The 14,908-nt window shown below is 51.1% G+C and overlaps 1 protein-coding gene across 3 annotated transcripts in view; it reads right to left on the bottom strand.

Annotated features, from left to right (window-relative positions):
• The window catches only part of CSTF2 (cleavage stimulation factor subunit 2), a 265,759-nt gene that overhangs the window by 200,079 nt on the left and 50,772 nt on the right, over positions 1–14,908 (bottom strand). Inside the window, exon 1 of one of the 3 annotated variants that reach the window (XM_063936959.1) lies at positions 9,138–9,210. The exons of the other annotated variants lie outside the window; for them this stretch is intronic. Coding sequence (XP_063793029.1) covers positions 9,138–9,195 — 58 coding nt within the window. The 5' untranslated portion in view covers positions 9,196–9,210. Of the gene's footprint in view, positions 1–9,137; positions 9,211–14,908 lie in introns of those variants that run through there. 3 annotated transcript variants of the gene reach the window in all.

The raw sequence follows: 14,908 nt of genomic DNA, 5'->3' as shown, positions 1-14,908 counted from the left end.
GTGCTGCTCCAGCACCGCGCCCCAACCTCTTAGACTGGCATCTGTCGTCAACAGGACCCAGTTGGATATCCAGAAGGGACGGCCCCTGCACAATTGTTGGTCCTGGAGCCACCAGAGCAGCGACAGACGGACCTCCGGAGTCAATGAGATCATGTGAGACCTGATCCGGTGAGGCAGGCTATCCCACTTGGCTAAAATCAGCCTCTGGAGGGGGGAGAGAATGGAATTGAGCATACTCCACCATGTCGAATGCTGATACCATGAGGCCTAGCACCTGCATGCCCGAATGTATCGACACTTGTGGACGAGAAAGGAAGCAACGAATCCTGTCCTGAAGCTTCAGGACTTTCTCCTGAGACAAGAACAACCTCTCGTTGTGAGTGTCTAACAGCGCTCCCAGGTGCAGCATGCTCTGAGCAGGGACCAGGGAGGATTTCTTCCAGTTGATGAGCCATCCGTGGGCTTTTAGAAACCGGACCGTCATATCCAGATGACACAGGAAAAGATCTGGGGAATTTGCCAGGATTAACAAGTCGTCCAGATACGGCAGTATCCTGACCCCTTGACGGCGGAGTACCACCGTCATCACCGCCATAACTTTGGTGAATACTCGCGGAGCTGTTGTTAAACCAAAAAGGAAACGCCCGAAACTGGTAATGGATGTTGCCAATAGAAAAACCTCAGGTATTGTTGATGTGACACTGCTATAGGAATATGCAGGTCAGCATCCTGTATGTCCAAGGAGACCATGTAGTCCCCAGGTTCCAAGGCCAGAACTATAGAGCGAAGGGTTTCCATACGGAACTTGGAAATCTTCACAAACCTGTTCAATGCCTTGAGGTTGAGAATGGGCCGGGAGGACCCATTCGGTTTCGGGACTAGAAACAGCGGAGAATAGTACCCCCGCCCCCTCTGCGTAAGAGGCACCTGTACTACGACTTCTGTCTCCAGGAGGGTCTGTACCACCGAATGTAGAGTGTTTGCCTTTGTCTGGTCCGACGGGACGTCTGTCTGGCAAAATCGATGAGGGGGTCGGTTTTTGAAGGCTATGGCGTAACCTCGAGTGACGACTTCCCGTACCCAGGCATCTGAAGTGGTTTTCAACCATTCCTGGGTATACCCTAGAAGCCGGCCCCCCACCCTGGGATACCCCAGGGGGAGGCCCGCCCCGTCATGCGGCAGGCTTATCAGTCTTGGAAGCTGGCTGACGGGCCGCCCAGGCTCTTTTGGGCTTCGGCTTACCAGGTTTGGAAGTGAGGGCCTGCTTGTTGTACGCCTGACCTTTTGCTTTACCTGAAGGACGAAAGGGGCGAAAGGAAGTACCTTTAGCCTTCGACACAGAAGGAGCGGTACTTGGCAGACAGGCAGTTTTGGCAGTAGCCAAGTCAGCCACTATCTTATTTAAGTCCTCCCCAAACAGAATATCTCCCTTGAAAGGGAGTACCTCCAGGGTTTTTCTAGAGTCCAGGATATCCACAATATCCGGCGAGCCAGGACTGACGTGGTAGAGGCCTTGGCTGCTAGGATACCGGCATCAGAAGCCACCTCTTTAACATCGCGAGAAGCTGTGACAATATATGACAAGCATTGTCTAGCATGGCCAGAGGAGATTTTAGCTTCTAACTCCAAGGCCCATGCTTCAATAGCCTCTGCAGCCCATGTAGCTGCAATAGTGGGCCTTTGTGCAGCACCCGTGAGGGTGTAAATCGCTTTAAGACAACCCTCCACACGGTTATCCGTAGGCTCTTTCAGAGACGTGACGGTAGTGACAGGTAGAGCTGAGGAAAACACCATCCTAGCCACATGTGAGTCCACTGGAGGAGGTGTTGATCAGAGTGAGGTAAAACCTGTTTAACCACCTTCTGACGCTTGAACCTATCTGGTTTCTTAGGAAGCACGGATGGCTCAGGATCATCCGTAATCTGCAGAATTAACTTAATAGCCTCCAAAAGGTCAGGAATATCCACATGTGAACTACCCTCCCCATCAGCCGTATCTGAGTCAGAACCTGTGGGGTCAGTGTAAGTGCCGTCCTCAGACGAGGTGTCAGTGACAGCAGTGGATTGTGAGGAGACAAGCGCTCGCTTAGAGGACCTCTTGGACCTAGGCGAGCGTTGATCAGACTTTTTAGTAGTCAAGGACTGGTTCAACTTCTTTAATTGAGCAGGTAAATCGTCCGCCCACGGCGTGTTAGCTGCAGGGCCCACATACGGTTGTACCGGCATTGGGGGTCCCATAGGGGGTGTTAGTTTATGAACTAGAGTATGCAGAAGCGTGGAAAAAGCAGGCCCACGGTGGGTCAGTATGTGCCTCCGTTGCCACAGTCCCACTGGGGGGCAAGGAGCCCCCAGAACCAGAGCCCACAGCTGCTATATTGTCCTCATATGTGCCTGTGGCTTCAGCAACAACCAGCAGTGTGTTCCGCCCCAGAACCTTTACCCTCAGAAGCAGACATGATATAACTTGCAGTAGGAGGTAACACAGTACAATTATCAGCAGCACAATATTCCAAACCCAAACCCCTGCGCAGTGTACTCAGCACTAGCAGAGATAAAGGAGAGATATGGTGACCAAATCACAGAGAAAAATACGTAATACAGTATATCTTTGTGAAAATCCTATATTAGATAAAACCTGACGCACCAAGCCCCCTCAGGTTATAGAATATAGGGATAGCGAGTTGAGTGAAAGACACGAGATGGACAACACTCAGCTATCAAATGCACACACAGAAGGTCACAGTTTGTACAATGCAGAGGTTATTACAGACAATAATACTGCACTGGACTAGCTTACACAACTATATAACAGTAGATATAACAGTACACAGTAAGAACTGGATGTATATCACAGGGTAATTGTACTATAAAACCCTGACTAAATGCACTCTTTCTTCACGATCACTGTCTAAAAAAGCAGGTAGAATACTTAAGTGTCATGTAAAGGCACAGCGCCGACAACCAGGCGGCTTTACATAGGAGGATTTGCCCAAGCAGTCCCAGGAACAGTGAGCTGAGGAATAATGGCGCCGCAGACACTGACTGGGAGTGAGGAAAAATAGGATTTTGGTACTTACCGATAAATCCTTTTCTCCTAGTCCGTAGAGGATGCTGGGGACTCCAAAAGGACCATGGGGTATAGACGGGATCCGCAGGAGACATGGGCACACTATAAGACTTTTACTGGGTGTGAACTGGCTCCTCCCTCTATGCCCCTCCTCCAGACCTCAGTTATAGGAACTGTGCCCAGGAGAAACGGACATTTCGAGGAAAGGATTTTTGTGTAAACTAAGAGGTTGCGTGCCCGCAGCGTGGCGAGCAAAGCGTGCCCGCAAGGGGCTGCGTTCCGCTCGCCACCCCTGTCAGGATTGTGTGGTCGGGATTCCGGCGTCGGGATTTCGACCGCCGGGATTCCGGCCGGCGGCATTTAGTACTAATCCCAAACTAAGGGCTACAAACATACCAGCCCACACCACAAACATACCGTATCACCGGAGTAATAGTAAACCAGATAACCATATGAAATAACAGCAACAAGCTGAAAACCAGAAATACACTACCCGTGTACAAACCAAGTTAACCAACACGAAAACATTGCCAGTAACAGTCCGCACTGGGATGGGCGCCCAGCATCCTCTACGGACTAGGAGAAAAGGATTTATCGGTAAGTACCAAAATCCTATTTTCTCTTACGTCCTAGAGGATGCTGGGGACTCCAAAAGGACCATGGGGTCTATACCAAAGCTCCAGACCGGCCGGGAGAGTGCGGACGACTCTGCAGCACCGACTGAGCAAACGTAAGGTCCTCAACAGCCAGAGTATCAAACTTATAGAACTTGGCAAAAGTGTTTGCCCCTGACCAGGTGGCTGCACGGCAAAGCTGTAAAGCCGATACGCCTCGGGCAGCCGCCCAAGACGAGCCCACCTTTCTGGTAGAATGAGCTTTTACTGACTTCGGCACGGTTAGCCCGGCCGAAGAATGAGCCTGCTGGATCGTACTACAAATCCAGCGTACAATAGTCTGTTTTGAAGCAGGATGACCAATCTTGTTAGAAGCATACAGGACAAACAGCGCCTCAGTTTTCCTGGCAACAGCTGTTCTGGCAACGTAGATCCTCAAGCTCTCACCACATCCAGAGACTTTGGAACCGCCCCAGCCTCCGTAGCCACTGGCACCACAATAGGTTGGTTAATGTGAAACGAAGACACCACCTTCGGCAAATTCTGCCCTATCAGAATGAAAAATCAAATACGGGCTCTTATGAGATAAAGCCGCCAATTCTGACACCCTCCTGGCAGACGCCAGCGCCAACAGCATGTCTACCTTCCAAGTGAGAAACTTCAACTCAACCTTACGCAAAGGCTCAAACCAGGAAGACATGAGAAACTGTAAGACCACGTCAAGATCCCATGGAGCCACAGGAGGCACAAACGGAGGATTGATATGCATTACTCCTTTCACAAAAGTCTGAACCTCTGGGAGGACAGCTAATTCCTTTTGAAAGAAAATAGACAAAGCCGAGATCTGTACCTTGATGGAGCCTAATTTTAGGCCCGCATCTACACCTGCCTGCAAAAAATGGAGAAAGCGACCCAAGTGAAACTCTTCCGCAGGAGCCATTTTGGTCTCACACCAGGAAACATACTTTCTCCAAATACGATGATAATGTTTCGCCGTAACCTCCTTCCTAGCCTTAATGAGAGTGGGAATGACTTCCCCAGTAATACCCTTACGAGCTAAGATCTGGCGCTCAACTTCCATGCCGTCAAACGCAGCCGCGGTAAGTCTGGAAACACGCATGGACCCTGCAACAACAGGTCCTCTCTTAGAGGAAGTGGCAAAGGATCTTCCAAAAGTAACTCCTGAAGATCCGGGTACCAGGCCCTTCTTGACCAATCTGGAACGACGAGAATCGCCTGAACCCTTGCTCGTCGAATGATCCCCAGTACCTTTGGAATGAGAGGAAGCAGAGGGAACACATACACCGACCTGAACACCCACGGAGACACCAGGTCGTCAACTGCACTTGCCTGGGGTCCCTGGACCTGGACCAATACCTCGGAAGCTTCTTGTTGAGACGAGACGCCATCATGTCTATTAACGGAATTCCCCAACGCTTTGTCACCTCTGCAAATACCTCTTGGCGAAGAGCCCACTCTCCCGGATGGAGATAGTGTCTGCTGAGGAAATCTGCTTCCCAGTTGTCCACTCCCGGTAGGAAGACTGCTGACAGAGCACTCACGTGTTGTTCCGCCCAGCGAAGGATTCTTGTGGCCTCCGCCATTGCCGCTCTGCTCCTTGTTCCGCCTTGACGGTTTATATGCGCTACCGCTGTGATGTTGTCTGACTGTACCAGGACAGGTCGACCCTGAAGAAGGCTTCTTGCAGGCCGTTGTAAATGGCCCTTAACTCAAGAACATTGATGTGAAGACAAGCTTCCTGGAGCGACCATTTCCCCTGGAAGTTCCTTCCTTGGGTGACTGCGCCCCAGCCCCGGAGACTTGCATGTGTTGTCAGAAGCACCCAGTCCAGGATACCGAACCGGCGACCTTCCAGGAGGTGAGAACTTTGCATCCACCACAGGAGAGAAATTCTGGCTCTGGGAGATAGACTTATCTTCCGGTGCATGTGCAGGCGAGACCCGGACCATTTGCTCAGCAAATCCCACTGAAACACCCGGGCATGAAAAACTGCCAAACGGAATGGCTTCGTACGCCGCGACCATTTTCCCCAGAACCCGAGAACATTGATGGATGGACACAGACTTCGGCCGCAGAAGTTCCCCGACCATTGACTGCAGTTCTAGAGCTTTTTCTTCTGGAAGAAATACTCTTCGTAACTCTGTGTCCAGAATCATGCCCAGAAACGACAGCCGAGTGGCCGGAATCAACTGAGATTTCTGCAAATTCAGCACCAACCGTGCTGCCGGAGCACCAACAGTACCAAACTCACACTCCTCAGCAAACGTTCCTTGGACCTCGCTTTTAATCAGGAGATCGTCCAAGTACGGGATAATTGTAACTCCTTGCCTGCGAAGAAGAACCATCATCTCCGCCATGGTGAAAATCCTCGGGGCCGTGGAAAGCCCAAACGGCAACGTCTGAAATTGGTAATGAGAATCCTGTATCGCAAACCTTAGGAAAGCCTGATGCGGAGGATAAATTGGGACGTGTAAGCAGGCATCCTTTATGTCCACTGACGCCACAAAAACACACCCTTCTAGGCTGGCAATCACCGCTCGAAGAGATTCCATCTTGAACTTGAAAACTTTCAAGTATGGATTGAGGGATTTTAGGTTCAGAATCGGTCTGACCGAAACCGTCCGGTTCGGCACCACAAAGAGGCTCGAGTAGAACCCCTCACCCCGTTGAGACGGGGGAACGGGAACAATGACCCTCTGAAGACACAACTTTTGTATTGCTGCCAGCACGACCTCCCTGTCGGGAAGAGACACTGGCAGGGTCGACATGAAAAACCGGTGAGGGGGCGTCTCCTGAAACTCCAGCCTGTAGCCCTGAGATACAATCTCTAGAACCCACGGATCCAAGTCCGATTGGACCCAGACCCGACTGAAGAACTGCAGACAGCCCCCCACCGGGACGGACTCCCCCCAGGGAAGCCCCAGCGTCATGCGGTGGACTTCTGGTCCTGGGCGCCTGACACCGCAGGCGACTTCTTTCTCCTTCCTCTACCTTTTGAAGCGAGAAAGGACGAACCCTTTCCTCGCCTGTATTTATTTGGACGAAAAGGACTGCATCTGCTGATGTGGCTTTTTGTGTTGTGTGGGAACATAGGGAAGAAACGAGGACTTACCCGCCGTCGCGGTAGACACCTGGTCCACCAAGCCTTCCCCAAACAGGACATTACCTTTGAAGGGTAACGCTTCCATAGCCCTCTTGGAATCCGCGTCAGCATTCCATTGATGTATCCACAGCGCCCTTCTGGCCGAAATAGACATGGCATTGGCTCTTGATCCCAAGAGACCAACATCCCTCGCCGCATCCTTCAGGTAATCTGCAGCGTCCTTGATATAACCAAGAGTTAAAAGAACAGTATCTTTATCATGGGTATCCATATCAGAAGCTAAATTCTCAGCCCATTTAGCAATAGCACTACTCACCCATACCGACGCCACAACAGGTCTGAGCAATGCACCCGTATTAGCGAAAATGGACTTTAGAGACGTCTCCAGCTTGCGATCCGCCGGATCCTTGAGAGCTGCCGTGTCCGGAGACGGAAGCGCAACCTTTTTAGACAAACGAGATAAAGCTTTATCAACATTAGGAGACGCCTCCCATTTTCCCCTATCAACTGATGGAAAAGGATACGCCATGTAAATCCTCTTGGGAATCTGCCACCTCTTGTCTGGCGACTCCCAAGCCTTTTCACAAAGAGCATTAATCTCATGAGAGGGGGGAAACTGTACCTCAGGTTTTTTCTCCTTAAACAAGCAAATCCTTGTTTCCTGTACTGCAGGTTCCTCAGAAATGCGTAACACATCTTTTATAGCCACAATCATGTACTGAATACTCTTAATTAATCTAGGGTGTAAAGGAGCCTCAGTGAAGTCGACATCGGATTCAGAATCCGTGTCGGTATCCGTATCTACCACTTGAGTGAACGGCCTCTTTATCGACCCCGACGGGGTCTGTACCTGTGATAAAGCATCCTCCATGGATTTTTTCCACACCTGTGTCTGTGATTCAGATTTATCTAATCTCTTCGATAAAGTAGTGACATTAGAATTAATTGTATTCAACAGTGCAAGTAAGTCAGGTGTCGGCTGCGTCGACAGAGCCAACTCCATACCCGCATCTGCCTCCCCCAAATCCTCCTCCGGTGAATAACATTCAGCCTCAGACATGTCGACACCTAGTATCGACCCACCGACACACACATACAATGCCTCAGTAGGGGACAGGTCCACAAGGAAACACGGACAGAGAAACACAGAGGGAGTATGCCAGCTCACACCCCAGCGCCCATATATCCCACCAAGGAAAAATATATGTACCAGCGCTGCCCAATTAACCAAATATGCACCAGCTACTGTGTCCCCCCCTCCCGATAAGCTCCCCGTTACTCTGATGGAGCTCGTGGAGGTCCCGGACCAGCGTCTCCTGCCTGCACACGCGGAGAAAATGGCGCCTGTGAGCCGCGCGGCTAAGCTCCGCCCCCTCCTGGCGCGCTTCAGCCCGCGAAATTCAAACTTGCGAAAATGCCGGCAGGGGCCCCGAAAACGGTGCAGATGCACCGAACAAACATCTGCCGGCCCCAGAAGACCCAGTAACATGCTGCCCAGGCCGCCCCCCCCCCCCCAAGCGCCCTGCGAGTGCTGGAGGAAATGTGTGTGGGAGCATGGAGCGCAGCGTTGCCACTGCGCTGTACCTTTACTGAAGTCTTCTGCCGTCCTGAAGTCTTCTGGTCTTCTCATACTTACCCGACTTCTGGCTTCTGTGAGGGGGGTGACGGCGTGGCTCCGGGAACGAGCAGCTGGGCGCACCAAGTGATCGAACCCTCTGGAGCTAATGGTGTCCAGTAGCCGAGAAGCAGAGCCTTTAAACTAAGAAGAAGTAGGTCCTGCTTCTCTCCCCTCACTCCCACGCTGCAGGGAGCCTGTAGCCAGCAGGTCTCCTTGAAAATAAAAAACCTAACAAAGTCTTTTCCAGAGAAACTCAGGAGAGCTCCCCTGTGAGTGTCCAGTCAGTCCTGGGTACAAAGTCTAACTGAGGTCTGGAGGAGGGACATAGAGGGAGGAGCTAGTTCACACCCAGTTTAAGTCTTTTCAGTGTGCCCAAGCTCCTGCGGATCCCGTCTATACCCCATGGTCCTTTTGGAGTCCCCAGCATCCTCTAGGACGTAAGAGAAAGACAGATATGCAGCTCCAGGGTGGGAACATTTGCGGGAAATGGCGCCCTGGGGCTGGGGCTCCAGGTCTAAGCCTTATCCCCCTTGCTGGCAAAACCACCGGGTACTGTGGGCGATATAAGAAGTGGTTTAGAGAGAAAAGGAGACCTGCGCCCATGCCCTGGTGATCTAGTGGGATCGCCTGTACTGCCACAGTGTCCACCGCCAGCGCGCGCGGCCCGCCTCCCACTGACCACGCCGGATCGCGATAAAGAGCGGGACCCACTTACCACCTCCCCAAGCACGGCCACGCGATCCTGGAGAGCCCCAGCCGTGTGTGTCCAACATGCAGAAAAAAAAGGAGCCTCCGCTGTAGGTACCCGGCAACCAGGGCTCGGGAGTGTACAGCGCCACTGGGGAGAGCTAGAGCTGCAGCAGTGAATGTCACAAAACATTTACCACCGCTGCTGCCCTTGAAGTCTTCACTTTTTACCTCATAAAAAGCATTTCTCAGGAGCAGCCCCTCTGTTAAGTGCCTGTTTACTTCAGCACCAACTGACAAACTGAGCTCCTGTGCTGGGAGGCGGGGTGATATAGGAGGCGGCGCTGTGCATTCTGGGAACAGTCAAAGCTTTGAGTCTGTTGGTGCCTCGGATCAAGATCCTACTCTACACCCCATTGTCCAGACTTGTGGAGCCCAGTGTACCCCGCAGCAGAAAATAAGAATTTACTTACCGATAATTCTATTTCTCGTAGTCCGTAGTGGATGCTGGGGACTCCGTAAGGACCATGGGGATAGCGGCTCCGCAGGAGACTGGGCACATCTAAAGAAAGCTTTAGGACTATCTGGTGTGCACTGGCTCCTCCCCCTATGACCCTCCTCCAAGCCTCAGTTAGGATACTGTGCCCGGACGAGCGTACACAATAAGGAAGGATTTTGAATCCCGGGTAAGACTCATACCAGCCACACCAATCACACTGTACAACTTGTGATCTGAACCCAGTTAACAGCATGATAACAGAGGAGCCTCTAGAAAAGATGGCTCACTACAGCAATAACCCGATTTTTTGGTAACAATAACTATGTACCAGTATTGCAGACAATCCGCACTTGGGATGGGCGCCCAGCATCCACTACGGACTACGAGAAATAGAATTATCGGTAAGTAAATTCTTATTTTCTCTAACGTCCTAAGTGGATGCTGGGGACTCCGTAAGGACCATGGGGATTATACCAAAGCTCCCAAACGGGCGGGAGAGTGCGGATGACTCTGCAGCACCAATTGAGAGAACTCCAGGTCCTCCTCAGCCAGGGTATCAATTTTGTAGAATTTTACAAACGTATTTGCTCCTGACCAAGTAGCTGCTCGGCAAAGTTGTAAAGCCGAGACCCCTCGGGCAGCCGCCCAAGATGAGCCCACCTTCCTTGTGGAGTGGGCATTTACAGATTTTTGGCTGTGGCAGGCCTGCCACAGAATGTGCAAGCTGAATTGTACTACAAATCCAACGAGCAATAGTCTGCTTAGAAGCAGGAGCACCCAGCTTGTTGGGTGCATACAGGATAAACAGCGAGTCAGATTTTCTGACTCCAGCCGTCCTGGAAACATATATTTTCAGGGCCCTGACAACGTCTAGCAACTTGGAGTCCTCCAAGTCCCTAGTAGCCGCAGGCACCACAATAGGTTGGTTCAGGTGAAACGCTGAAACCACCTTAGCGAGAAACTGAGGACGAGTCCTCAATTCCGCCCTGTCCGAATGGAAAATCAGATAAGGGCTTTTACAGGATAAAGCCGCCAATTCTGACACGCTCCTGGCCCAGGCCAGGGCCAACAGCATGACCACTTTCCATGTGAGATATTTTAACTCCACAGATTTAAGTGGTTCAAACCAATGTGACTTTTGGAACCCAAAAAACTACATTGAGATCCCAAAGTGCCACTGGAGGCACAAAAGGAGGCTGTATATGCAGTACCCCTTTTACAAACGTCTGAACTTCAGGGACTGAAGCTAGTTCTTTTTGGAAGAAAATTGACAGGGCCGAAATTTGAACCTTAATGGACCCCAATTTCAGGCCCATAGACACTCCTGTTTGCAGGAAATGTAGGAATCGACCCAGTTGAATTTCCTCCGTCGGGCCTTACTGGCCTCGCACCACGCAACATATTTTCGCCAAATGCGGTGATAATGTTTTGCGGTTACATCCTTCCTGGCTTTGATCAGGATAGGGATGACTTCATCCGGAATGCCTTTTTTCCTTCAGGGTCCGGCGTTCAAACGCCATGCCGTCAAACGCAGCAAGTCTTGGAACAGACAGGGTCCTTGTTGGAGCAGGTCCCTTCTTAGAGGTAGAGGCCACGGATCCTCCGTGAGCATCTCTTGAAGTTCCGGTTACCAAGTCCTTCTTGGCCAATCCGGAGCCACGAATATAGTGCTTACTCCTCTCCATCTTATCAATCTCAGTACCTTGGGTATGAGAGGCAGAGGAGGGAACACATACACTGACTGGTACACCCACGGTGTTACCAGAGCGTCTACAGCTATTGCCTGAGGGTCCCTTGACCTGGCGCAATACCTGTCGAGTTTTTCCCAACGGTTTATAATCATGTGGAAGACTTCTGGGTGAAGTCCCCACTCTCCCGGGTGGAGGTCGTGCTGAGGAAGTCTGCTTCCCAGTTGTCCACTCCCGGAATGAATACTGCTGACAGTGCTATCACATGATTTTCCGCCCAGCGAAGAATCCTTGCAGCTTCTGCCATTGCCCTCCTGCTTCTTGTAATACCCTGTCTGTTTACGTGGGTGACTGCCGTGATGTTGTCCGACTGGATCAACACCGGCTGACCTTGAAGCAGAGGTCTTGCTAAGCTTAGAGCATTGTAAATGGCCCTTAGCTTCAGGATATTTATGTGAAGTGATGTCTCCAGGCTTGACCATAAGCCCTGGATATTCCTTCCCTGTGTGACTGCTCCCCAGCCTCGCAGGCTGGCATCCGTGGTCACCAGGACCCAGTCCTGAATGCCGAATCTGCGGCCCTCTAGAAGATGAGCACTCTGCAACCACCACAGGAGGGACACCCTTGTCCTTGGTGACAGGGTTATCCGCTGATGCATCTGAAGATGCGACCCGGACCATTTGTCCAGCAGGTCCCACTGGAAAGTTCTTGCGTGGAATCTGCCGAATGGGATTGCTTCGTAGGAAGCCACCATTTTACCCAGAACCCTTGTGCATTGATGCACTGAGACTTGGCTCGGTTTTAGGAGGTTCCTGACTAGCTCGGATAACTCCCTGTCTTTCCCCTCCGGGAGAAACACCTTTTTCTGGACTGTGTCCAGGATCATCCCTAGGAACCGAAGACAAGTCGTCGGAACCAGCTGCGATTTTGGAATATTGAGAATCCAATCGTGCTGCCGCAACACTACCTGAGATAGTGCTACACCGACCTCCAACTGTTCCCTGGATCTTACTCTTATCAGGGAATCGTCCAAGTAAGGGATAACTAAAATTCCCTTCCTTCGAAGGAATATCATCATTTCGGCCATTACCTTGGTAAAGTCCCGGGGTGCCGTGGACCATCCATACGGCAGCGTCTGAACTGATAGTGACAGTTCTGTACCATAAACCTGAGGTACCCTTGGTGAGAAGGGTAAATTTTGACATGAAGGTAAGCATCCTTGATGTCCCGAGACATCATGTAGTCCCCTTCTTCCAGGTTCGCAATCACTGCTCTGAGTGACTCAATCTTGAATTTGAACCTCTGTATGTAAGTGTTCAAAGATTTTAGATTTAGAATCGGTCTCACCGAGCCGTCCGGCTTCGGTACCACAACAGTGTGGAATAATACCCCGTTCCCTGTTGCAGGAGGGGTACCTTGATTATCACCTGCTGGGAATACAGCTTGTGAATGGCTTCCAAAACTGTCTCCCTGTCAGAAGGAGACATCGGTAAAGCCGACTTTAGGAAACGGCGAGGGGGAGACGTCTCGAATTCTAATTTGTACCCCTGATATATTTTACCTGAAGGATCCAGGGGTCTACTTGCGAGTGAGCCCACTGCGCGCTGAAATTCATTGAGACGGGCCCCCCACCGTGCCTGATTCTGCTTGTAAAGCCCCAGCGTCATACTGAGGGCTTGGCAGAGGCGGGAGAGGGTTTCTGTTCCTGGGAACTGGCCGATTTCTGCAGCCTTTTTCCTCTCCCTCTGTCACGGGGCAGAAATGAGGAACATTTTGCCCGCTTGTCCACGAAAAGACTGCGCCTGATAATACGGCGTCTTCTCATGTTGAGAGGCGACCTGGGGTACAAACGTGGATTTCCCAGCTGTTGCCGTGGCCACCAGGTCTGAAAGACCGACCCCAAATAACTCCTCCCCTTATTAAGGCAATACTTCCAAATGCCGTTTGGAATACGCATCACCTGACCACTGACGTGTCCATAACCCTCTACTGGTAGAAATGGACAACGCACTTAGACTTGATGCCAGTCGGCAAATATTCCGCTGTGCATCACGCATATATAGAAATGCATCTTTTAAATGCTCTATAGGCAAAAATATACTGTCCCTATCTAGGGTATCAATATTTTCAGTCAGGGAATCTGACCACGCCAACCCAGCACTGCACATCCAGGCTGAGGCGATTGCTGGTCGCAGTATAACACCAGTATGTGTGTAAATACATTTTAGGATACCCTCCTGCTTTCTATCAGCAGGATCCTTAAGGGCGGCCATCTCAGGAGAGGGTAGAGCCTTTGTGAGCGCTTTATCCACCCTAGGGGGTGTTTCCCAACGCACCCTAACCTCTGGCGGGAAAGGATATAATGCCAATAACATTTTAGAAATGATCAGTTGTTATCGGGGGAAAACCACGCATCATCACACACCTCATTTAATTTCTCAGATTCAGGAAAACTACAGGTAGTTTTTCCTCACCGAACATAATACCCCTTTTTGGTGGTACTCGTATTATCAGAAATGTGTAAAACATTTTTCATTGCCTCAATCATGTAACGTGTGGCCCTACTGGAAGTCACATTTGTCTCTTTACCGTCGACACTGGAGTCAGTATCCGTGTCGGCGTCTATATCTGCCATCTGAGGTAACGGGCGCTTTAGAGCCCCTGACGGCCTATGAGACGTCTGGACAGGCACAAGCCGAGTAGCCGGCTGTCTCATGTCAACCACTGTCTTTTATACAGAGCTGACACTGTCACGTAATTCCTTCCAACAGTTCATCCACTCAGGTGTCGACCCCCTAGGGGGTGACATCACTATTACAGGCAATCTGCTCCGTCTCCACATCATTTTTCTCCTCATACATGTCGACACAAACGTACCGACATACAGCACACACATAGGGAATGCTCTGATAGAGGACAGGACCCCACTAGCCCTTTGGGGAGACAGAGGGAGAGTTTGCCAGCACACACCAAAGCGCTATATATATACAGGGATAACCTTATATAAGTGTTTTTCCCCTTATAGCTGCTGTATTGTTAATACTGCGCCTAATTAGTGCCCCCCTCTCTTTTTTAACCCTTTCTGTAGTGTAGTGACTGCAGGGGAGAGCCAGGGGAGCTTCCCTCCAACTGAGCTGTGAGGGAAAATGGCGCCAGTGTGCTGAGGAGATAGGCTCCGCCCCTTTTTCGCAGACTTTTCTCCTGCTTTTTTATGGATTCTGGCAGGGGTTAAAATTCATCCATATAGCCCTGGGGGCTATATGTGATGTATTTTCGCCAGCCAAGGTGTTTTTATTGCTGCTCAGGGCGCCCCCCCCCCCCCTAGCGCCCTGCACCCTCAGTGACCGAAGTGTGAAGTGTGCTGAGGAGCAATGGCGCACAGCTGCAGTGCTGTGCGCTACCTTGGTGAAGACAGGATGTCTTCTGCCGCCGATTTTCCGGACCTCTTCTGTCTTCTGGCTCTGTAAGGGGGCCGGCGGCGCGGCTCTGGGACCCATCCATGGCTGGGCCTGTGATCGTCCCTCTGGAGCTAATGTCCAGTAGCCTAAGAAGCCCAATCCACTCTGCACGCAGGTGAGTTCGCTTCTTCTCCCCTTAGTCCCTCGATGCAGT

The sequence above is a fragment of the Pseudophryne corroboree genome, chromosome 8, assembly GCF_028390025.1.
Source record: "Pseudophryne corroboree isolate aPseCor3 chromosome 8, aPseCor3.hap2, whole genome shotgun sequence".
Classification (NCBI taxonomy): Eukaryota; Metazoa; Chordata; class Amphibia; order Anura; family Myobatrachidae; genus Pseudophryne; species Pseudophryne corroboree.
Note: the sequence above shows the minus strand (reverse complement) of the source record. Positions and strands in the feature narration are given on the sequence as shown.